Source organism: Manduca sexta, chromosome 22, assembly GCF_014839805.1.
Source record: "Manduca sexta isolate Smith_Timp_Sample1 chromosome 22, JHU_Msex_v1.0, whole genome shotgun sequence".
Taxonomy (NCBI): Eukaryota; Metazoa; Arthropoda; class Insecta; order Lepidoptera; family Sphingidae; genus Manduca; species Manduca sexta.
This window is the reverse complement of record NC_051136.1, coordinates 6,869,890-6,893,150: the sequence shown is the minus strand read 5'-3', so window position 1 is coordinate 6,893,150 and position 23,261 is coordinate 6,869,890. Positions and strand designations below refer to the sequence as shown.

Genomic DNA, 23,261 nt, shown 5'->3' with positions numbered 1-23,261 from the left:
TTCCGAAAGTATAATTTTTTACAAGTAGGCAAGTAGTTACATAAAAAGGGATAAGTACTTACTATTATATACTTACCTATGGAATGCCGAGACGAATTCCCGCAGGTTCAAATCCCAAGGGCACATATCTTTGATTTTTCTAATATTATGTGTGTATTCTTTGTGAACTAACTTGCTTTAATGGTAAAGAAGAACATCGTGGGGCAACCTGCATACCTGGGAAATTCTCTATAGGAATTTGGAGGGTGTGTGTATTCTACCAACCCGCACTAGGCCAGCCTGGTGGACTAAGGCCTATTCCCTCTCAGTAGTAGAGGCCCGTGACCAACAGTAGGACAGTATATAATACAGGGCTGATAATAACTACTTATCAAAAAGCCTTCCTGCGATTTCTCTTTAAATTTAGTCAGGGTTACTATCCATACTTAAATCCAACTAAATACCTTCTTGGTTGTCTTGGATCTCGGAAACAAGAAGAGCTTATAACCAAATTATTTTCATGCTCAAAGTAATTTGCGGAGCAATTGATTCCCCTGAACTGCACAATGAGTTGGTTCGGTTGTATGCCCCAAATAACTACATTCGGTGTAGGAGACACAATTTGTTTGTTAAAACGTCATGCCGTACTGTTTCCCGTGCGGTATCTGCGGTCCCTCGTGTTCTTGCTGCTCTTAACGCGTTCTTGGATGCCTCTCCATGCCTTGATCTTTTTGCTGATAATTTTAATGTTATTACATCTTACATTTTAGCCTATTGTGAAAATTACTGTATTTTGTAGTAAGTATTGTTTTGTATTGTTATTATTATTCTACATTATTTGCATGAATGTAATAATTGATATTTTTTTTAAGGCAAATTACTGTATTGATTAGTGTAAATAGTTTTATAATCGTTCTAATCAAATATTAAATAAATACTTCAAAATTATGTTTACAGTAGTTATTCAAGAGTACGTGAATGTCGTTAAAGAATTGGCTATTTTGAAATTACGGAGTAAGTACTTAAATCGGCGGAATAATCTATTGCGCGGGGAACCCCGCAGCGCGTTAGCGTTTCGAAACGAAATCCACAGTGACGCAATTGTAAGTTATGAGTTATAACCATTCTATTATATAAGTAATACGAATGCCATATTTCCAAGTTTTTGGTGCGACAATCTCTTAAATGATTTTTATTGCTATCTATATACTAAAATCTTTATTGTTGTATTGTGTAATATAAGTTATCGTGAAAAAGTTTTGCTAATTAACAATATTAAAACATGTATTCACTGTGAGAAAGATAGCACATACATTTTTAATCGCGAGCTTTTAAACACTTCTGTAAAATTGCAATATTGTAATTTTAAACGGCTTTGTTTCATTCAATGTCCTATATACACGGGGCGATTAAAGAAGATATAAATAATAAAACTGATTTGAATTACACAAGCTCTCAGTAATGAAGAAAGATATGAGCTATCAACGAAAGAAGAGCAAGATTAAGTAGTGGAAGTAAATATGTACCACATTCTGCATTAGTACTACCTATATGTCACCATAAAAAGTAACGCAACAAATTAAAAGTTCAAATGACCTGTACAAGACAAGTTCAATGGTTTTTTTTTATTTAAATAATATATTTAATTAATTCCTTTGTCATTTCACTGAAAAAATGTAACTACCTACCTATGAAAGGTGATTTATATTAATTGAATTGATTTAGCTGTTTTGACCGACTGCTTAGCGAGCTTTTATCCCCGAATGCTGACCATACTGTATGCAAAATCCTGGATTTTTTGCCCTTTAAATCTTTACTACGAAGTGTAAAAATGACTAGTCTTTTATCTTATTTATATTTGTTAAAATACCCAATGTGACACTATGAAGGGATTCAGAATCTGGAAATCAAACAATTCATTTTTTCATAGAATACTTTTAATTTGCTTGCACACAGCCTCTATTGAGAACAATGTTAATGAAATAGAAAGCTTGGCCGAGACAAACAATTAAGACGAGAAAATGTCACTGGTCACTTTTAGTTCAATTAAAAAAACTGTTACACATAATACAACTATATATTTTTGAAGTTTTCCAAATCATATTTACCATGGCTAATAAAATCGTAAAGATGTAGGTAGGTAGATCGTATTAAAAGGTACTTCATTAAAAAGAAAATTCTCAAAAATTAGTTCAGTAATAGTAGCAAAATCATACAATTATGACAAGTTTGATGATTATAATGACTTAAGAAAATCAAACATGTATAGAATATCTTAACATATTTATAATTATTAGTGTTTTAACTGTATTAAAAATACAAAGATCAATGTGATTTGGAAAGGTCCCGGTTGAGTGAATTAACATGGTGTGCACATATGCACATATCCTGTACTTAAATTATCACGAGGACGAGGCACGCACGAGGTACTGAGCGACATTCGGTGACTCCAATGATCTGCTTTCTCACCGGGTCACTTGACGTCACTTGCGTGACACAACCTATCTAACGTAACGTAACTTATAATAATTGCAATATATCATACATCTAAATTCAAGTAACTTATTTTTTATTCCGTTTCATGTTTTAATATTTTACTTTTTTTTTATAATTTTTTTAAAATATTTTTATACGATAATCTCTAGTTTGTAACCACAGCGCGTTGTTGCTTGTGAAATCTGCCTTCACGAATGATTTTGTCCATTAGAGAAATCAAATATTTTACAATGTAGAAAACCACCGAAAATGGGGTTCACTGCGAAATAGAAATCCACTTAAACTATTCCGCGTTTTCTGGTTTTCTTGTGAACTGTTGAGAACGGGGAGGACGAGTGGATCCGCGAGGTGCGCCACGTATTCCTCCTCTGCCGCGTCCCTTAAAACCGCCTTGGTAGCTTTGGCTACCATCACCATATCGCTCGCGGCCTCCATTTTCATTGTGTTGAGCGCCTTCGGCCGCATCTCCATTACCGTAATATCCATCATTCCTGTTTGAATATCCATCTTTACCATGTCTCCCGTGATAACCATCATACTGTCTGTTTTGGTAGCCATCTTTCATTGGTCTACTTTGATAATCATTTCCCTGTCTACCGCGATAACTATCACCACCTTGTCGGTTTTGGAAAGTACCACGGCCGCGGTGACCATTTGGAGCGCCTCTGGCACCACCAGTTCTCCCGTAACGTCTGTAACGGCCTTGTCCATCACCTTGACCTTGCGGTTTGCGGTCATTACTATCTTCTTGCTCAGGGCTTCGGTTATCTTTTGTTGCTTCATCATCTCTATCAACTAGTGGCGAAGTAGGCGGTAGTTCCTCGGGCTGTATGGGAGAGACTACAACAGGAGCCGAAGGGACTAAGGGTGCAGTAGGTTGCGGTGCTTGAAGAATTGGTTGCGGTGCTACAGGAACAGCGTGTACTGCATGTGGAGGAGGTTGGGGAACCGGTCCGTGTGGATGCGCTGCTTGAACTGGAGGCATTGGCACTGGACCAGAGGGGAAACCGGCATGCTCATGGTGTGGTGCGAAATGCGGCTGTGGGGGCATCGGTATTGCTCCAGGTTCGGGAACGCGCGCCCCAGGAAGTTGGACAAAGTGTTGATTAGTAAATGTTTGTGTGGGTATTGGTGCTGGTGGTGATGGTTGGTTTGGAATTGGTGGTGGTTGGGGTGTACCAACTGGGCTATCAATCTCAGATTCTTGAAGGAAAAAGAAATTTTGAGAACCAATAACTTCCGCGATAGGTCTTTGTTGAGGATATTGCTGGGCAAAATATGCATGTTCAACTTCTTGCAAGGTGATAGGTGGCAATGGACGCAAGGGATACGCTGGGGCAGGAACAACAGCTGGCGCAGGGGGGACAGGTAGTGAACCTGCTGGTGGGTAAGCAGCATTAACTTCTAGTTCAATTTCATCCTCCAGGTGTTCTGGTGGTTCCTCTTCAGGAACACATACATGAGTTTCTTCTACTTCAGTTGAAATTACTTCAACAGCTCGATCAAAATAACCACATTCATGTACACTGCTTATAATCTCTTTTATTCGCGAGTAAGTAGTGCCAAGGATTTCCTTTGGTTTACCATCTATAATAGAGTACAGATGATCAGCAGCTTTTGTTACTTGTAGATGAAATCCAGGTTGTCCTTCCTCATTAATTTCATGTTTTGGGGTCACTTCAGGGTACCTAAGTGCATATTGACATCAATTAATACCTGATACAATTTTATTTATATAATCCAGGAGTCAGTTGGTATTGCGCAATCACTGAGTTTATTTCTGTCACTAACCAGCAGTGTGCAAGAACTGTCACATTTTAGTCCTAAGTGTAAATAATTACAAAGCATCAGGAGTATTACTAAACATCAAAACATATCACATAATAATAAGTGCAGTACAATGAACATAAGTTGTTTGTTTCAAGTGTTTTGCTCTTGGGCAGTTGTAAAGCCAACATCCACCACATAATTAGTTGTTGAATTTTTACAAATGACAATAAGTGTGCAATTATACTTACAATTCATCTAATATCTTTAAGTCCTCATCAGTAAGTTTAGCAGCGCCATTTGTTCCATTTAGAAAATCATTGCGTGCCTCATTATTACCCATTTGCATGAGGACATCAAGAATGAGTAGCACTTCACGGATTTTATTACTTTCAGCTGCATAGCGGACCCAAGCTTCCTACAGTTAGAATATTAAAACATCTTAGATGGTTTAAAATGAATTCACAAAAAAAATGTTTTAAAATTAATTGTATAGGGAATATTCTTTGATGTGAAATATATATTAATTTTTTTTTGTTTACATTACCTTCTTAGCTTGTTTTTTGGCATCCCGCTCGGCTGCATTAGCAATAGAAGTGACTTGTTTCGACAGGTCCCTTGCAAAATCTAATGTTTGGGCAACTTCATCATATTTTGCAACAGCTACTTTTTGATCAGAATTTAGCTCCTTTCCAGCTTTTTGTAAATCGCGATATGATGTTAATTTACTCTGTAAAGGTCAAACAATAATTTGGATTAAATAAAATTTTGCACAGGGATAATATACCTTGACCTGGATTAGCATATTCTTATGTGCATAGTGCATGGTGGGGATAATAGTAAAGGGATCGCAGCGCACGCTGTGTAGGAAATTTACAATCTATTTCTTTTTGTTTACAATAATAACAGATGGTCTATCTAAATATCTTCAAAAATACCTATAATTTCAAGATAGGTCATAATTGTGTTGTGGAATTTGAACTGCAAAAATAATGTTACAATATTGGTTTTCTTACAGCATTACATAATAAATAAGCGATTTAACCTTAAATAAGAATAATAATAAATAAATATTATTGTCTATACTATATTTTATATGATATTAATTATTTTCTTTATTATTTCATTGTTGATAGGTCGTCATATAAAGCCTCACGACGTAATTTGTAGTGAATATTTTATTGGAGGTGAAAATCAAAATTTGCGACAGTAAGTTGTTGTGTTCATTGTTATGTTTTCAGGATCTGTTGGTTATAAACATTATTGCATTTACTCTAGTGATAAATACGAGGACTACTGATCTGTAATTTGTTTTAAGTTTAAAAAGTACTTGCAGTAAAATATGAGAGTACTTACATTTAATCTTGTTTTATAGTTTGTTAATGTTTGAAGAATGATTCAGAAAAGTAATAATTTAATATTTAAGTATCATTCTTTTATTGCTCTCCAACTTTCGTACTTGTGCTATAACCTATTTATTACTTTTTAACACAGTTTGAGGATGAAAACGATTTTGTGTGTTACACCTATTGAACGGGTCTTACAATAATAATCATTTTCAATGCATAACGGTTTTTAATAAATTAATCTAAAAATACGATTTTACATTATTTTTAAAAATTGATAAAGCATTTGTGTGTTATTATTTAACAAATCCTCGATAGTTGCAAATTTTAGAAGGGACTTATCTACTGAACTTAGCCAATTAGCTATTTTCCTGTTAATAATTCGCATATGGCAATAAATTTTGACTTTTTAATATGGTTTTATATTTATATGGCGGTGGCGATCTGGGTGAACTTGAACTATCCATTTGAGGTCTTGCTACAGGGTAGGCATATAAATGTTGCTTACTAACTTTTTGTACCAAGGAAGAGCACAGTAGGATGCAAAGGTATTTTATGTGAGCTAAAGCATAGGCAACATCTAGTTTTGTACCTAATGTGCAGTTTGTACAAAACAAAATGAAACACCTATTGCATGTCATTATAAGATTATTATGAACACTCTTGTATACTATAAAAATAATTACCAAAACTCTATAACATAGAACAACAATAGTTATTAATATCACCTTAGAAGTTACAAGTCATAATTTATCATATCCAATTTAGAAATAATAATAACTTACTGAAATAAAAAATCTGATATAGGAAAAAATAAATTTAGAGAGAATTAAATATAAGAATCTTCAATCAATTTTGTAGGGTCACTGTAGGTCACACTGATTTAACAACTAGCTCCAGTAAGTGACCACTTGCCTGAATAGATCTATTTAATTACACATAATTATCTTTCTTTTTGTAATAAAAATATAGTACTATATATTGTTTTTATATTATTTGAATAGTTGTTGCATTATATTTTACAACATTTTATACCAACAGCCTAAAAAGGACATTTTGCACTTAATTTACATTAATTACTGAAATGTAGTTATTTTTATTATGTACCCACTGATTTCAATTGTTTAATATTTTTCAAGTAAATCTGTACCTTATATTCAACTAAAATATGATGGTTGGCTTCTGATGGCCATATATTATTAACATGTTAAAAAATGACCATGTGGTCATGTTCCATATTCACAAAAACTTATTTTCTTAAAATGTTTTTTCTACTTTTATTGTTTAAAATAGTGGTTCCATAAGGAATAGGTTAGTTATAATTTTTGAAGCAACATTCTATTTTATAGAGACTCTGGGTAATTTGAAAAATGCAAAATCTAAAATAATATATTTTTTTTACATTGCTATTTTTATTCATTATATTTGCTGCAATGCTTATGTATTGTTGTATTGTTTCATGCAGTAGCAATAGTTAGATTAGACTACTGTGTTAACCCTAGTGAATGTAAACTAAAGCTTTGGCTACTTTTGCATATTTCCCCTTATCTTTAATTTATGGATGGAAGTGTGTAGTTTTAAATATTTTTTACAACAGAACTATACTTAGGACCAATTTATATGGTTGTGATGTTGTGTTAAATGTAAAATACTTATCTTTTGACATGGCTGAATTTAACAGCTCAACTTAATTGTTGGTAACCAGTGCAATAGCTTATGTATGTTTTATTTATAGATATATTCTTAGAACTTATATCTGGTAATTTTAAGTTATTAGATTACACATTGTTAAGATATTAAAGATACTGAATTAAAACTGTATGAATCATCATAATAAGTAATTACCCTAACAAATAATTTCAACACAATTGTGAAACTTGTGTATATTTTGTCTGTGTGACAAAAGAAATTACATTTTGGGCTTTTCTTCTATTACAGCTTACTATAATTTAAAATCTCATACTATATGTACTTTTTACATGTACACATTCATTTCAATAAAAATAATCAGAATAAAACAAATTGACATATTATTTTGTATTACTTACAATTTTTAATTAATTTTAGTTTAAAAATGTTATGAATATAAAAAGGCATTCTTGTACAAATGGACTGTCGCCAAGAACAAAATCTCATCTTCAAAATATTCTAGTTGCAATATGAAGGTTTTAACTTAAGTTAAAATATAAATATCTTATTTCAAAACTATTTTTATTGATATCGAAAATTAATTTAATTTCTATTTTGAGGTGACTAATTGGTATTTATATTTTCACTTAACTTAAAATCTTCATACTGCCATTAGTGTATTTTGCAGATGAGATTTTGTTCTTGGGCAATTAATAGAAGTATGCTTCATACACCGTAAGTTAATTCAAGTTTGTCAATTCTGATGTGAATTAATTATCAATAATTACTCATATTTTGTTATTTAATTCTTCATAACAAACATATAAAATTTGCCAATTTGCACAAGACCAGAATAGTGGACTAAGCTTTAACTCTCTCAGGTGGAAAAGGAGGGATAAGATATTATTAACTTATAACTTCATGCATTGATAATAACTACTGATGAATGTTTCTATTTTATTATGATATTTCACATCATTCTTCATCTTGTTTACTTATATGAAGATCAAAAATTGAATGCTAGAATAATGTGGCATAACAATTGTTTGACTTTAATTATTATTTTGGAATGTTAGTAGGTATACAGTTTTTTGATTTTCCATACAAACTTTTGTAGTGAAGAGTAATCGATAAGTAGTAGCCAGATAAACAATACAGGTGGAGATGGTGTTAGAAAACCAAACCAGTACATACTTTGTGTCTGGCTTAGTCATTCGGTGTCGAATGCTAATGCTTTTCCGAGTATTCAAAAATAGTATAATTCCGACTACCATTACGGAGTAAACAGTAAAATTTAATACGGCGAAAGCATGTTTACATTAAAAACAAACGGTTTCACAATGCTAATTCTGTGTGCTACAATTCTAACGCGTAAAATACTTAGGGCGTCATAGGTTTGTATCGTCAACATTGCAGAAGCACATGTATGAAAATGGCGTCAGTTTGCAGCAAGTATTTACATATTAAAGTTTAGAGCTTTGTAGAATTACGTTCGTTATTATTTTTCATTCTAAGGGCTAATTCGCACACAAATTACCTATTGTGAAAAAATATTCCAAACATTCAAAATAAATCATGATCTTTGTTGATATAAAAGTAGCTTTAGAATTACTTACCTTTCTTTTCTCCAAATTCCGGATTTTATGCTCAATAATTGTCATAATCTGTCGTATTGGCGAATTATCCGTAGCCTCCGAAGAAGCTGGCTTTTCAGACTTTGCATTCGCAGCTGAAGGCATCCTTCACAGGCAACAACTTTTCCTGGATTGCGTGGTGGTTGAAGAGATAGAGATAGAATTTTATATCTAGATAACCATAAAACAACTGTCATTCGTTCACGAACGACGCGAGTCGTATTTTTTTTTTTCGTCTCGAAGAGCAATTTATTGTTTGAACATTTTTTATTCAGGCAATACACTGGAATTAGGAATCTATTTTAGTGATATAATGTAACTTTTAGAATTTTGACCGAGGGTTGGAAGAAGGAAAGTAGATAAAATGTATAAGTATTACTAGATATAATACCTATGTAGTATGTACTTACTAAAATTGTTTAAGAGTATTTTGGCTGGCAGCAAATTTTTAAATATTGCTGGTAGCTCCTAGTAGGCTAAGTGTGGGATTTATGTTGGGCCACAGTGCAGGTAAGGGCTCTTACACATAAACACGATACGATGTCGCGTCGTGCTATGTGCAGTCGCAGCGTGAAACGATGTCGCAGCATAGCGTAAAAATTCGCGATATGTTTTCGCAACGTGTTACGATGCACGGTTAGACAACGCTGTTACAGTGTCGTTATTCTCCAAAAATGGACCACACTACACGTGCAGACGACGTACTAATCAGACGCATAAATAAGAAAAAAACACAGCAGAAACTGGATATTTCCATTTCTTATAATTATGAATAAGGGAAGACATTATATATGTATATAGGGGTATCTACCGGCACGGCATATTGGTAAGAGACCGAGTGTCAACAGTTATTCATTCACATATGTAAAAGTAAAAGAAAAACTTTAAGTGAAGATCAGTGTATATAAGACTGCACCTAAAATATGTACTGCAATCTGCATGGCTTCGAAACAGAAACTTAGTATGATTAAAGGGAGTGAGACATTAAAAAATATTTTGTTTTCGGATAAATTACATTATAAGGTATTGTGTGCCGTGTGGCTTCCATTTTTGTTCGTACGCTGAAAGGAAAAAATGTTTTTCAGAAACCTGACAATGCGGCGTTGCGGGCCCCATCGTATTAAGTTTACTGGTTCCCTAAGACTACTTCCCTTTAAAAAAATAATAATAATGATTTTATCCTTTTTCAGAGTTGTATCAGTACCGTCAAAAAAGGCAAAGAATAATTTTATAAATGCAGGAAGCAAAACAGGGAGAAAAATACTAGACTGAATTTCCATTCAGCCACTGACGTTTGCGTATCAGTATAATAGACGTCAGTGCATTCAGCCTAGTATTTCGTTGTTTGACATTGTCTCCTGTCACCGGCTGGAACAGTATTGCCAACTTAACAGATTTCCAGCCAGTTAGGGTAAATGGAAAACGGGAATCAATATAGGTCATGAGTCATGACCGACGAATTTTTGATAAATTCATAATATTATCTTACGTCGTATCTTGCTAGTATTTAAATGCGAAAGTTTCTGACATTTTTAGATGTTTTGATATTTATTAGGATAATAAAGTAAATGGACAAACAGATTAATAAGATTTAGATGAATATTTACAGATGGGTAGATTATGTTCTGGCCGGTTCTTATCCCGTTGCTTAGCTCCCTTGGGAAATAACGGAAGTCTTAATCTGATTTTTATGTAGATTACGCTGGCATAGCATAGGTAACTGCTAGTGCTATGAATCATTTAGGTACAATATTTTAGAGGCTTTTGTAGGTTTGATAAAAACTTTTCACGCGGGCGTAGGCGCGAGCAACACCTAGTATTAATATAAATACAGAACAATTTAGCTAAAAAACTAAGTAAGAACCTTTACAATTTAATAACAATCATTCCAATTGTTTTTGCCTGTAGCATGATTTACGGTTGCGAATCCGAATCAATTTATACACAACGAAAGTTTTACACTGTGAATTATAAAAACTTATCACAGGATAAGTTTGTATAATAAAACTAGTAGTATGCCTATAATTTAGATTTGAATTTATTTATTACTACAATATTTGAGGAATTATAAAAAACTAGTTGGCAGCACTAGATTGGGGTTTGTTTGAATTCCGTTTTTGTTGTTATTTTATAAGAAAAGGTTTTGTTTCCACCTTTCAATAATGTATTGTTTAGCAAGAGTAAGTAATATATGAAATATTTTTGATTATATATAATATGTTATTCTTTCTGGACATATGAAAATGCCGGCCAATAAGATAACCTATTCTTGTCTTCGTTTCATCTGATTCTAATTTGAGTGATTTTCTTAAACCATAAAATATATTGATATAAAATTACTGATACATTGTAATAATAGGAACTTGTGATTTGTGTCGTAACCTACAAACATATCTTTAATACCTCAAATGTTTCACGAGGGTTACTTTGTTTAATTATATTAATTTTCGGTCCAGCAATGTAAACCTAAAATTTATTGACTACAATGGCAGACTAAAACTATTTAAACACATTATTAACATAGTTACAATTATTCATTTAAGTACCTAAATATTATTTATATTGGTAGTATCTATTTAAAACCCCTTGTGTGCTATGTACTTACACATTGTATAGGAATTTTAAATTAACAACATGTTATCTATTTTGTTTACAGGTTCCATATTTAGGTCGTAGTATTGGAAGTATTAAATATTTTCACTCTTCAGTGACCACATTTGAAGCACAGAAAACAGAAAAAAGTATGTAATAATGTTTTTCTATTTGTTATTATGTTTTTGCTTGTCATTGTGTCTTCAATCACTTATTAATTTTCATGGCACTTTGTCATAAGTATGCTTTCCTTATCTTTAACATTCAGGTTATGTGAGGTCGGTTGTGGGTGCACTGCAGTTTTGGATACTCATGTAACTTTGGCTTCTGCATAAAATAGATTTCTAAGTGTAAATATCCAATCTATTGGACCAGTCTATGGACTGGTAATTAAAACTGGTAAACTGGTTCATTCTATGATATGTCATAGAATGAGCAAAATATGTACACTATTTGATAACCACATTGATAATATCAATCCAATGTTATTGGATGCTGAATTTATCTATCTAATCAGCCCGTATCCAACCACTGCTGAGTATAGACCTTGTTTTTATCACGCCATTCTTCTCTGTCATGTGCGCGACTTAGCCATTAGCCTGCCACCATTTGGTGGTTGCCTTGGTCCACCTGCCGTTGTTTCGTCTAGCCAAGTGTTCCGCCCATGTACACTTCAGTTCGGTTATGGATGTTTTCGACTTTGATGAGACACTGAATTTCCGCGTTTGGCACATGATCTACCAAGTGGATACCTAGCATGGCCCATTCCATAGCCCACTGTGTTACTCGGATCTTATACATACATATGTGTCACAGATATTATCAGATAGAATTTATACTATTATATATAAAACTGAAAATTTTGTTTTTTTTTATTTGAACACGCTAATTTGGAAATGATAGCTTCGAATAGAAAAAAATATTTTAGTGTTGGAAAGCTCATTTATCGGGGAAGGCTATAGGGTATTCATCATCACGCTATGAACATTAGGAGCAAAGCAATAATAAAAAATGTTGCTAGAACGGGGAACATTTATTCTTCTTAAGTTGCATGTGCTGAGTAAACGGTTAAAGTTATAAAATAAATATATATGACGGAATTGTTCCTCTTAAAAAGGTCTAAAAAATATATTATAAAAAAAAGTCCTCCGCCGCATCTGTCTGCCTGTCTAAATGAGTGAAATTCAACCAACGGATTTAGATGAAATTTGGTATGGATTAGTTTGAGACCTTGGGAAGAACATAAGCTTCTTTCTATCCCGGGAAAATATAAAGTGTGACTTTTATAACGGAAAAATTTATTCCTGAAAAAACTATATCACGCGGGCGGAGCCGCAAGCAAAAGCTAGTCGTAAATATTAAATTCGTATCACCCAAATTAAAAATAAAAAAAGTATTTAAAGGATAGACATGACTTAGGACGTGTTGTTTCATTTTTGGCCAGGAAAAGTTAGGCTTCGTATCACATTCACAGAAAGGCGAAGGCGCTGCGCGTTCGTTCAGACTATTAAGACTGGATGAAACAATGTGTTGTATTAAGTCCGTGGGCTTAATAGTCAATTTGAACTGGTAACATTCAAATACTTCGCAGTAACACAACCGCGCGGGCTATATTCATATTTTATTTTATGTAATGCATAGTTTTTCCTTTTTCCTTTCAAAGCCTCCTGATATCCTCTTTTCTAAATTTCTTTACCAGTCTTCATTTTATAACTCAAACTGTTTCCCTGCCTTTGTCCTATGCAAGATCCGTTATCTTTATGTTGCCAAATACTATGCAATCTCAAGCTGAGCAAGCAAAAATTATGATTACGTGCATCAACTTGTTTTGGCTAAATGCGTAAGACGTGCGAAGCTACGAAGAAAGACAAAAAAAAACCGCGTGGGTGTTGTTTGGCAATTACTTTTTGTTTAATTATAAGCATAGTTGCCTTTATATTAGATAATTTAACATTTCCCTGACTCCTCTTCTCTCATTTACAAAATCTAGCTCCTTTCTTGTGTAGTAGTATGTTGCATTCATAGGCCTAGAAAAACTACCTATTATGCCATATCGAATCTACAAAAATTTCACCCGTATTTCAATTATATTAAAATTTGAGCCTCATAAAAACAGATGTTAGCTTTTTGAAGTGTGATACCAAATATAGTTGCGTGTAACCCTTTTAACGTCCTCCCCGAGGCAATTTTTGTGTCAGTAATCTTACGAATGCACGCCTGCGGCCCAACCCATGCTCTGTGTAATGTGTTGTCAAAAAGCCACGGTTTCGGAACTAGGGATTGAGAACTTTTCCTTCTCCACCGCCTCTTCGGCCATACTAGGGATCTTACTTCTCTTACTCTTTCTTTTCCGAGCTTATCATCATTGAATAAATCTTGGTGCATGAGCGTTGTGCTTGTTTCTAGCTAGGGATACCTGCGGCACAACACTTACTACTTCGAGAAAAGTGATTTTTTGTATTGTAATTTTATGCAATAGGAAAATAGTGCGCCTGCTGGCCTTATCTTACTACAAAATGCTTTTAAGACAAATTGTAGTAAAATATATATTCTTTATGCTGGCGAGAGGTGTGAGTTTATTCAAGTATTTTTAGCAATGTACATTTTTCAGCTATCAATCAAGTGACACTCCTGGGAAGAGTAGGAGCAGACCCACAAAAGAGAGGATCAGAAGAACATCCAGTAATAAACTTCCCTCTGGCAACTCAATTTAGTTATAAATATGAATCTGGGGATGTTTTGCAAAGGACCGATTGGCACCGAATAAGCATATTCAAACCAGGTCTTAGAGATACTGTGTATAAGTACTTGAAGAAGGGTCAAAGGGTGTATGTAACAGGCAAGCTATCATATGGAGAAGTGAAACTGGATGATGGTCAAGTGAGAAGCGCCTCTACAGTGATTGCGGATGATGTCATATTTTTCCAAAATATTCCTATTGATATTGAACGTTAACGATCAAGTAATAGGGACTATGTGATTATTTTAAGTGAGTTATTAAGCTATAATAATAAATGTAAGTCATAGTAGCAGAACAGAATGTTGTTTTAATGTTTTTCTTGAAAAGCACTCATGGTAAATTGAGATATTATGACATTCCAGTTCAACTTCTTTAATTTAGCTTACATCTAACTTTTTTCAAGTGGAAAGTTTAAAGTTCTAATGGTGTTGGTATTGTAGTATTGTATAATTTTCCATCAGGTGAGTGACTTGCTAGTCCATTTGTCTAAAAACAAATTTAATCAAGGGGGGATGTTCCATTCGACCGCGCTAAATGGGGACGGCCGCGATCAATTCTGACAGACCCAGAAGACTAATACTGGTGACTTATTACCTACATTTATGTGAGCACAAGCACCTTAAGGTAACTAATAGGCATTAAGCGCTTATGTCATAAGCGAATTTTCGTATTCAGTAACTCAGAAAAGAGATTGTAACTGAAATAAGTGTAGATCCAGGATAACATTTTTTATTTAAATTATAATAAATCTGACACAATATTTTTTATTTCAAACTCCATGATGAGAATATTGTGTACAACAATGTTGGAATTAATGGCATGAGAGCCATATAGAAATTATTGTAAAAATACAAACATGTTGTAATAAAACTTATTGTTATAATAGGTACTTTGATAAAGCTCCATTTTTTGTTTTACAAATCATACATACATTCTTTTTACAGTCCGTTTCTTAATCTAGCTCACCTACTTACCTGTCTACCTACCTATCTATATAATAAAACTAATATTTACAATAATATTTTACTCTATGACATTTACCTACATCGATAAAAGAGATCACAGAAAATTGTAGCTGGAAATCTTAGTAAAAGCCCTAGCATATCCTATTATTTCTACCACTTTAATTTTTTATCACAGCGGATCTTTTTATTGATTTGAAGGCAATTATGTAAATTATTTTGATGATTTATTGTCTTTTACAGTTATGTTATTTAAACAACATTGTGATAAATTAAAACATCAAATCCTTTATAGCTGCTTCCAAATATTGTTTGTGTGGTAGGTGTAACAGTAGCTTGATTTTTCCACATGCTACAATTGAAATGATTTGCCAAAAAGAATCAATGGAAGACACTATCTACGACTATAAAAAAATAATTCTTTGTTTAATAATTGTTTTAGTAATCAATAATCTTTTTAGCAAATTCAAAACCAAAATATAAAATATACACCTATAATTAAATTACTCAAATGCAATAATGAGTGTGTAGAACACACTCGTAAAGATAGATGAATTTTGGCAACAATAGGTATCGCAACATGCGAGTCCATTGCACAAAATCTTAATATAGTTTCTATGACTTTAACACAAAATAAAATCTTGTCCTTTGCTAACTATATAGGTAATTGACACTATTAGGTATAAAAAATCACTTGGCACAAAGGCATTTTAGGTCCATACCCTGTTTAACTCCAAAAACCATTCTAAATCTGTCAAGGTACTCTCAGTTATTATTTATTTGTAATCTTTATAGGACAACTCAAAGTACTAACACTGAGAAGATCTTGACTAGAAATTAGTGGGTGGAGCCGTTTGCACACTGAATAGAGACATGCATGATAAGTCTATCACTCTGTAAGAGTTCTCAATGTTAAGTCTGATAAAATCATTGTTCACATTTTTCACTTTTTAAGTTAAGTGCGTAATGTTCAGTAGCGTATTCAGCTTCACGTTTCATCATCATGTTGTCGCCGATGAGCGCGCTGATGCGGTGTTTGTCGTGCTGCGACGGCAACGGCTGGGCGGCAGCTGGATCCGATCGCGCACGTTTCCGCCATGGCTCAGACGCCGCCATACTTAAATCTGTCGGCATATCCTCATCCACTGTTTCTTCTTCACAACGTTCTTCCTTCATTTCAGTCTTCACGACAGATTGTGGCACTACTCGGGTAGGGCTCATTTGTTGCCGTAGAAGCGAAATATTCTTGATGTTCTTCAGTTCCGTAGGATTTCTCAAAAATCTAGAAAGATAAATGTATTGTTAGAATTTCCTGCTACATTTATTTGTGTAAGAATGTGTACTTAATCATGCGGAAAGTGCGGTACTTACTGATAACAATGTCTTTCGCCTTGGACTTTCCGTAATATATTGACACGGTAGTAGTATCGAAGAGCGCGCGACATTTTATCGTAGTTCATGGAAAGATGATTTTTTTGAATGCCCCATAGTTTAGCTAGTCCAGCGGGATCTACGATCTTAAAAACTCCGGTTTCCCGGTTCTTCCACGCGATGTAATTCGTGTATCTTTGAGTTGGGTCATTTAGGAGTTGTTGCAAGAAGTCCCATAATAATCTTCCATCTGTAAAAAGAACATAATTTTCAAATTTGAAATTAAACGATATATTCGCTATAGAAATTAAGCAACTGGTGTAATAACAAAACTCACTTGTGTTGGATTCTGGCATGTCGTTGGGGAAAAATTCCCTGTGCTGAGCTCGGTAGTGAGAATGTTGTGGCGCCTGATGCGTTTGCGGCGCGGGATTTGTCAATGGAACTTCCTTAGGTGACCGTGGTGGTGGGACGAATTGGGCTTCCTCATCAGAATCGGAATGATTGCTGCCAGAGCTAGCCGCTTGAGCTGCATTGGGGACGGAAGGGGCATACTGAGGGGCATAATTAACTGCTTCCCCTCGTTGTGGGCTTCCTGAACTGTCAACTGATGGCGCCGGACTGAGCGTCACAGAGTTAGGTTGAGCAGCCGCCGTAGCAGCGCTGTGGAAATGGTGGAATCCATCTACTGTCCATGTTGGCGTCGGTGGGTGAGAATGTGGAGAAGGGGGATAGGGCGCAGCGCGAGCCGTAGGAGTCACGGGTGAAGACGGCACCCTTCCCAAAAGTGCAGCGTCGCGTACTAACATTTGTAGTACGTTGTGTAATACATCCCCAGCACCTGGACAACGCTCGCCCAAGTCCGTTTTAGTTAAAAGGCATAGCGCTTTACCTGTGAACAAATTACATCCGACATAAATTCAAGAAACTTCAATTTATTTGGCAATTTCATTGCTTTGCTTGTCTGTGTTATATTAATTACAATAACATTACTATACGTACCATTCATTTGAAAAAGATCCATGTCGAAATTTGGCAAGTCAAACTCTCTTTCACACCATTTTAAGAATACTGCTACGTCTTCTCTTGTCCATAATCTAGGTTCTGGTGGAAGACCGGCTGGCAGTTGGGCCTTCGTATCACCAAGAGGAGAGGGTGGCGGAGGAGCCCACGGCAAGGGGTACCGCCACAATAGTTCCGTCGGGCTGAATGGAAGCGGCAACCGCTCCATGCTCGGCCCGGACGGTAATTGCAAGCTTACTACTTTCATCACGACTGACTGAAAATAATGAAAATATGATTTAATACACGGAAACTGTAGTTATTAGGCTTATATTTCAAAAGGTTGCTTTCCATGTTGACCTTTAGTATGTTTATTCGGCGCTAGATGGCGTGCTATAGAATTATTCTTAACTAACTTCATATTGTTTAAGACACGATTTGAAAGAGTTTGTAGGTAAGTTTTTTTTGTCAGTTTAAGTTACTCTAGCCATCATACCATTTAAGCTTTGGCATAATATTGCAGTGGGTTTATCTACTCCATGTTCTGTATTAATTCGTATATCTAAAATATTATAATGCATTATGGCTGATGCAATGATGCAGTAGAATATTATTTCTTTAGTCTTTATTAAATTATTTCATAATATTATGTATTTTTTATATTTTTTTGTAAACACCATAATGTCATCGTTCTATAATATAATGGTATATAGTGACAGATACTTCCTTTGTTATAATTATTTTACCATAATACAATGTGTAGCATTCTCTTCTAATGATTTAAAACTAAAATGTGTTAAAAAATTATTCGGAATACAAAAGAAATAATCAGTTTTAAATTAATTTATATCTAAGTTAAAGTTTACTTGTAAACTGTTGTCACAACTAATATCCGGTTCAATATTTATAATCACTGACAGATGAACATAATAGAGCGCAACTCATCAGTTGATTTATTTTTCCTTCTAAATTAGAAACCCATTAACAAATACTAGTAAATACCTTTAGAGCTACAAAGATGTAGCACAATTAGAACTACAAACATCCTAAATAGTACATTACTTTATACAGTGACCAGTAAAATCGTACCGTGTATTTACAAGTGACGTAGATGTTCCATGTTAGTTTTTGTCATTAGTTTAATATGAACCGGCTCATTATTTCTTTATTCTTACAAAGCAATGGCCTTACACTCGTAGGATTTGTGAAAATTGTTCGAAAGTACCAAAGTTTCAAGTTTGAAATTATAATGTTTCCATTTGTAAAACTAACTTAAAAAGTTATAACTTTGCGGTGTACGAGTTTTAATTTGTAAGCGGATCTTAGCTTACACATTTAAGCAGCATAGAATCTCGTTATCGGGCGCGGTCGGAAATGCGTGAGTCCGCGATAGCACGGTCTGCGATAAGCACCGCTACTCACCGGCTGAGCTGATCCGGAACTGGTTACGTTGTCAAAATCCTAAATAGTACACGGAAACTGGACAAATTAGCACTTGTACATTGTCACAACACAGTTTACACAAAATGTAGTGTCCACAGAGCACCAGGCACACGCGTAGCGGCTATGGTCCCTCCAAACGTGTCGTGTTACGGCACGCCGTAAACCAGCAGCGTATCTGAGGGATCGCACTCGCAAGCGAGCGTCGCGGGCAGCTCTCCGACGCGGACTGATGATGTGGTGGCGGCGCGGGTGGACGGACGCGCGCCCGCCACTCCCCCCGCGCAATCGCTCGCCCCGCGTACGCTGAGATAAAACTTCGGGAGCCGAACCGAGTCCCATTTTTAACTAAACGTACAAACAAAACACTGTTTCCGCAAACCGTTATCGCAGTTGGCGCTCGCAGTCGATCCTCTAAGACACAGGCCGCTCGACCGCATTGTAAATAGTAGATAGATTCTGCCATTTAAATTAGAGTATTGTTTTAGACGTGTGTTAGCTCGCTTAGGGCACGCGGAAGTGCTAGCAGTATAGCGAGATTACGTCAGCGCGCCAGTTTTTAATAACGCTATACCTATTTCCTTGTTTGTAGAGTATTGCGGGCAGGTACTTGTTTTATTTTTCGACTGTGCATTAGGTTTCCGGACTTGATAGCATTTAAATGTATTGCTGTTAATTACATGCGGACGTTGGTTTGGACAGTACCTACCTAACTATTAGAAAGACATTATGATCTTTTGATTGTTTTTATATAAGTAGGTATGAAGAAGCATTGTGTACCTACCTACAAGTAGCCAAAATATAGCTACGTAAAGAGTATTTTGAAACAATAAAGGATCTAATTTGTGATCAGCTTGTATAAACAGACAGTTCACGATGTCGTGGTAGTAATGAGACAAAGCACAGGAAACGTCTCGACAACCGGCCGGCAGTTTCCTGGTGCCGAGTGAGACAATATGAACGCTAACCGGTTTGAGCTGAGCTCATTCGACCCGACTACATGCACATTATGTTTGTGGGCGCTCTGATGTATTAAGTCACATCGGAGCTTGGATAGGATTATTTTTCGAACCGTCGTCATCCGCTTTCAAAGTAGGTAGTTGAGCTACGTTAGGGATACCAAGTTTTTAATAACTACCTATCTATGAATATAATTTGTAATCAAATAGGTATGTCGGTAACTGCTATTTTAATCAACCAATATAAAAATTCTGGGAGATATCTACTTACTTACCTAAAAAGTAATCATATTATTGTTTCGTACAATACGAACAAATTCATGTGCAACACGGTACGCTGCATATAAATTAGTTAAAACATGAAGTAAGTATAGGTATCTATATAGTTAACCGGCAATGAAGAAAATACAACATAGTACGTAGGTTACAAAGAGAAGACATTAATCTTAAGCATTTCACGATGAATCACGTCTGGGTAGGTACCTACGTTTTAGTTAGATCATTACGTAATTCTGCTGATGATCTGTTTAAAATCTGCTGGAGCAGACGAAAGGCAGCAAGAGCTATACATCGGTGTAACGTGTATGCGTGTAGGTCGAGATTATGTTGCGTGTGCCCTGGCTGCCGTCCCACTACCGGTTCGAGACAGAAATATTCGGCAGCCAAGACGGAAGTGGCCTCGGAATCTTTACCTGTTGCTCCCTTCGCCCGCTCCGCGCTCCCAGTTCGTGTCGTCTCTTTCTTTCTCGGCGCTCGGCGGTAACCGATGCGGCGGCACGCAGATGCTCGCTGTGGGGCTATGTGCAGTAATTTAGTGAATAAAAGACAAGCTATGATGTTCAGTCAAACGTGACCGTGACCGCACATCTTGTTAGGTACCTACTTTGTTATATATTTAAAATGTATATGATAGCGTTATGTACCTAAACGTCTAGGATTATGTTTACCTTATCTTAGTATGCAATAAAAAGTGCGATTTTAAGAAATTTAAAAAAAAAATGGGTACCTAGTACCTACACACCTGGTGACATGCAAAAAGTGTAGTATTTATTGTCTAGAAATATAGAATTGATAAATAGCTATTAAACATGATCATATTTAAGTTTAGGTGTATTTATTTGGTATATATACCCGCTATCGTTTACAAAATATTTTGTAGGTAAGTAAGTACTTATATAGACAAATACCACCCATTTAAATGATTTTTGTTTGCCTAACTATGCTCTGTAAAATTATGTACGATCAACAACACTAGTGAAAAGTGGCAGCTATTCTTTATCTTTTTCAAAATATAGCAGTTGGATAAACGGTTTGTAATATTTACGGCGTTGAAGTCTAATCCCAGAATAAACAATAGCCTAAAGCATTCCAGGATAGTGTAGCTTCCTATTAGTGGAAGAATTTCCGGAATCGAACCAGTACCTTCGAAGATTACTCCATATAATCTAAACTTTACAGACTGTAACTTGGGGATAATATTCGTAGAGCATTATCTTTAAATGAATAGTTACGTTAATTAACTAATCATGTAGGTACTTTCTTATCTATATAATTAGAAACCGTTAGATGATATAAGTACTTAATATATTTTTAATACCAATTAAAAAAATAAGTACTTAGTTGGAAAATATTATGGACCTATTATACTTATGGCCACATAACCTCTTTAGTTATCAAATTATCCACCTAGGTACGTTTATATCTGGTGTACCTAATATTCTAAAAAGTAACGTTCAAGACTGTTACCAGACGGCTTTATAAATACCTCTAAGTATACGTTTTTGGAACCGACGCTAGTACGATAGTGACCCGGATGGAATGCGACGAATAGCCGGACTCGAATCCGAAAACATGCGGAAGTGCTCGAAATAAGTTCATTGCGTGAGCGCATATTTTCAGCTACAGACTTGTTTAAGTTTATCTCTACCTGACAAATTGAATAATACAGCATATTTTAAATTCATACATTCTATCTAGGTAGTTACGTTTGGAATTATATTATGATTCTCTTTGATGCTATAAATTATTTTAGTATATAGTAGTAGTAAAAGGACTTTAAAGGTTAAAGAGAATGACCGTGAACTTCAAAAGTTAACCAAATATTCGATTCCTACGTTAATAAAGAAACGTGAAGAATTTTATTACAGAATTCCCCTAGACAGGCATATTAATAGGAAATGAAAGACATGAAATAGTTTAAGCCGGAAATTAATACACGCGGGAAGAGGAAATTGGACAGCGGCGGCTTACAGTCACCGGACGTGTGGAGGCTTGGGGGTTAGGGGGGAGACGCGAATCTCTATTCTACTTCCGATTATGGCCGTGGAGCGGAAAAGAAACCACCGAGCGGAACAGAAGTGTACTCTTCTACGTATTTTATTACAAAGCCACAAGACCAAATATTAGGTTTTATTCTCGTTACTTTGTATATTGTCGCACCCTGGAGATTACCAGCTACGATAATATAATAAAATGCATAACTTTAATTGTACGATATAATGAAAATTAACGTAATACACCTTTAATCAGCGGACCTTAATTAGTCCCAATTTTAAAAATAAAACTTGCAGAAAGACGCGCCCCGTCTTACAATTTAAGGTTGGCCTACAATTTCTGTAAAGTTTGCTTCCGATCGTTAAACTAGACAAAATTACTCACTACTCAACAATATTGTGCTCTCGTTTTTTAATTTATTCTCTTTTTAGGATCTGTAAATTCAGGTCTCAGAGACAACTGTACTCAGTTATAGCTGTTGCTCTCTGTATTGTACGCTTACTATATAGTTGCATGGTGGTGGATGATTCTCAAAACTAGAATATCTTTAAAATCTAAGCAATAAAAAATATCGTAAGTTATAAATAGGTTGGTCCTAATATGTTCATCTATTAATATCGGAATATGATTTTGTAATATGCATTTAGATTATGCATTTAGATACATATGACTAGGCTACGAATAGCGTTGACAAAACTGATTTTAGTGTACTAATTTCTCGAAGTTCTTGTTTTGAATATGACAGTTTAAAAACAAAATAAACAATACCCATATAAAACGAAGATTTGGGTTGCGTCGTATCGTTCTTAGTCGGAAAAAGTATATCTAATGCGATCGGAAGTCTACACCGGATACCACACTATTTTAAATTGCTATCATATGGAAATGGCGGCACTTCCTGTGGACTGACCCGGATTAAATCATTACTTCTTATATCACTCTACAACTGATAATTCAACTTGTTTTACGTACCAAGAATTAATACAATGTTTTATTTTCCTTTAAACAAAATGTTCTAATAGTAACGTCCCAAAATTCAGCAAAACAGCTCTATTATTTCCAGAAAATGG

The 23,261-nt window shown here is 35.0% G+C and overlaps 3 protein-coding genes across 3 annotated transcripts; 1 reads left to right on the top strand and 2 right to left on the bottom strand.

Moving 5' to 3' along the window:
- Positions 1-1,898: 1,898 nt before the first annotated feature.
- On the bottom strand, positions 1,899-8,956 carry LOC115442617 (caprin-1). The gene is made up of 4 exons (XM_030167708.2): positions 8,834-8,956; positions 4,790-4,972; positions 4,494-4,660; positions 1,899-4,163 (listed from the first exon to the last, which is right to left on the bottom strand). Exons 1-4 carry the CDS (start codon positions 8,954-8,956, stop codon positions 2,759-2,761), a joined length of 1,878 nt encoding a protein of 625 aa, XP_030023568.2. The 3' UTR covers positions 1,899-2,758.
- Positions 8,957-10,900: 1,944 nt separating this feature from the next.
- On the top strand, positions 10,901-14,483 carry LOC115442622 (single-stranded DNA-binding protein, mitochondrial). The gene is made up of 3 exons (XM_030167715.2): positions 10,901-11,031; positions 11,508-11,592; positions 14,055-14,483. Exons 1-3 carry the CDS (start codon positions 11,014-11,016, stop codon positions 14,396-14,398), a joined length of 447 nt encoding a protein of 148 aa, XP_030023575.2. The 5' UTR covers positions 10,901-11,013; the 3' UTR covers positions 14,399-14,483.
- A 413-nt stretch (positions 14,484-14,896) lies between these two features.
- LOC115442628 (ets DNA-binding protein pokkuri) lies at positions 14,897-19,205 on the bottom strand. Its single transcript, XM_030167722.2, has 5 exons — positions 18,941-19,205; positions 17,519-17,795; positions 16,854-17,408; positions 16,517-16,766; positions 14,897-16,427 (listed from the first exon to the last, which is right to left on the bottom strand). The coding sequence occupies exons 2-5, from the start codon at positions 17,784-17,786 to the stop codon at positions 16,073-16,075; spliced, it is 1,428 nt and encodes a 475-aa protein (XP_030023582.2). The 5' UTR covers positions 17,787-17,795; positions 18,941-19,205; the 3' UTR covers positions 14,897-16,072.
- Positions 19,206-23,261: the final 4,056 nt, after the last annotated feature.

Bases quoted from the DNA above. Each gene is read 5' to 3' on its own strand.
- LOC115442617 (XM_030167708.2), bottom strand. From the start codon at position 8,956: ATGCCTTCAGCTGCGAATGCAAAGTCTGAAAAGCCAGCTTCTTCGGAG. The intron at 4,973-8,833 runs GTAAGTAATTCT...TGACCTTTACAG, and splicing joins GGAATTTGGAGAAAAGAAAG to AGTAAATTAACATCATATCG. The intron at 4,164-4,493 runs GTAAGTATAATT...ATATGCACTTAG, and splicing joins TTAAAGATATTAGATGAATT to GTACCCTGAAGTGACCCCAA.
- LOC115442622 (XM_030167715.2), top strand. The intron at 11,593-14,054 runs GTATGTAATAAT...TACATTTTTCAG, and splicing joins AGCACAGAAAACAGAAAAAA to CTATCAATCAAGTGACACTC.
- LOC115442628 (XM_030167722.2), bottom strand. From the start codon at position 17,786: ATGAAAGTAGTAAGCTTGCAATTACCGTCCGGGCCGAGCATGGAGCGG. The intron at 16,767-16,853 runs GTGAGTTTTGTT...TTCTTTTTACAG, and splicing joins CATGCCAGAATCCAACACAA to ATGGAAGATTATTATGGGAC. The intron at 16,428-16,516 runs GTAAGTACCGCA...TTATCTTTCTAG, and splicing joins GGCGAAAGACATTGTTATCA to ATTTTTGAGAAATCCTACGG.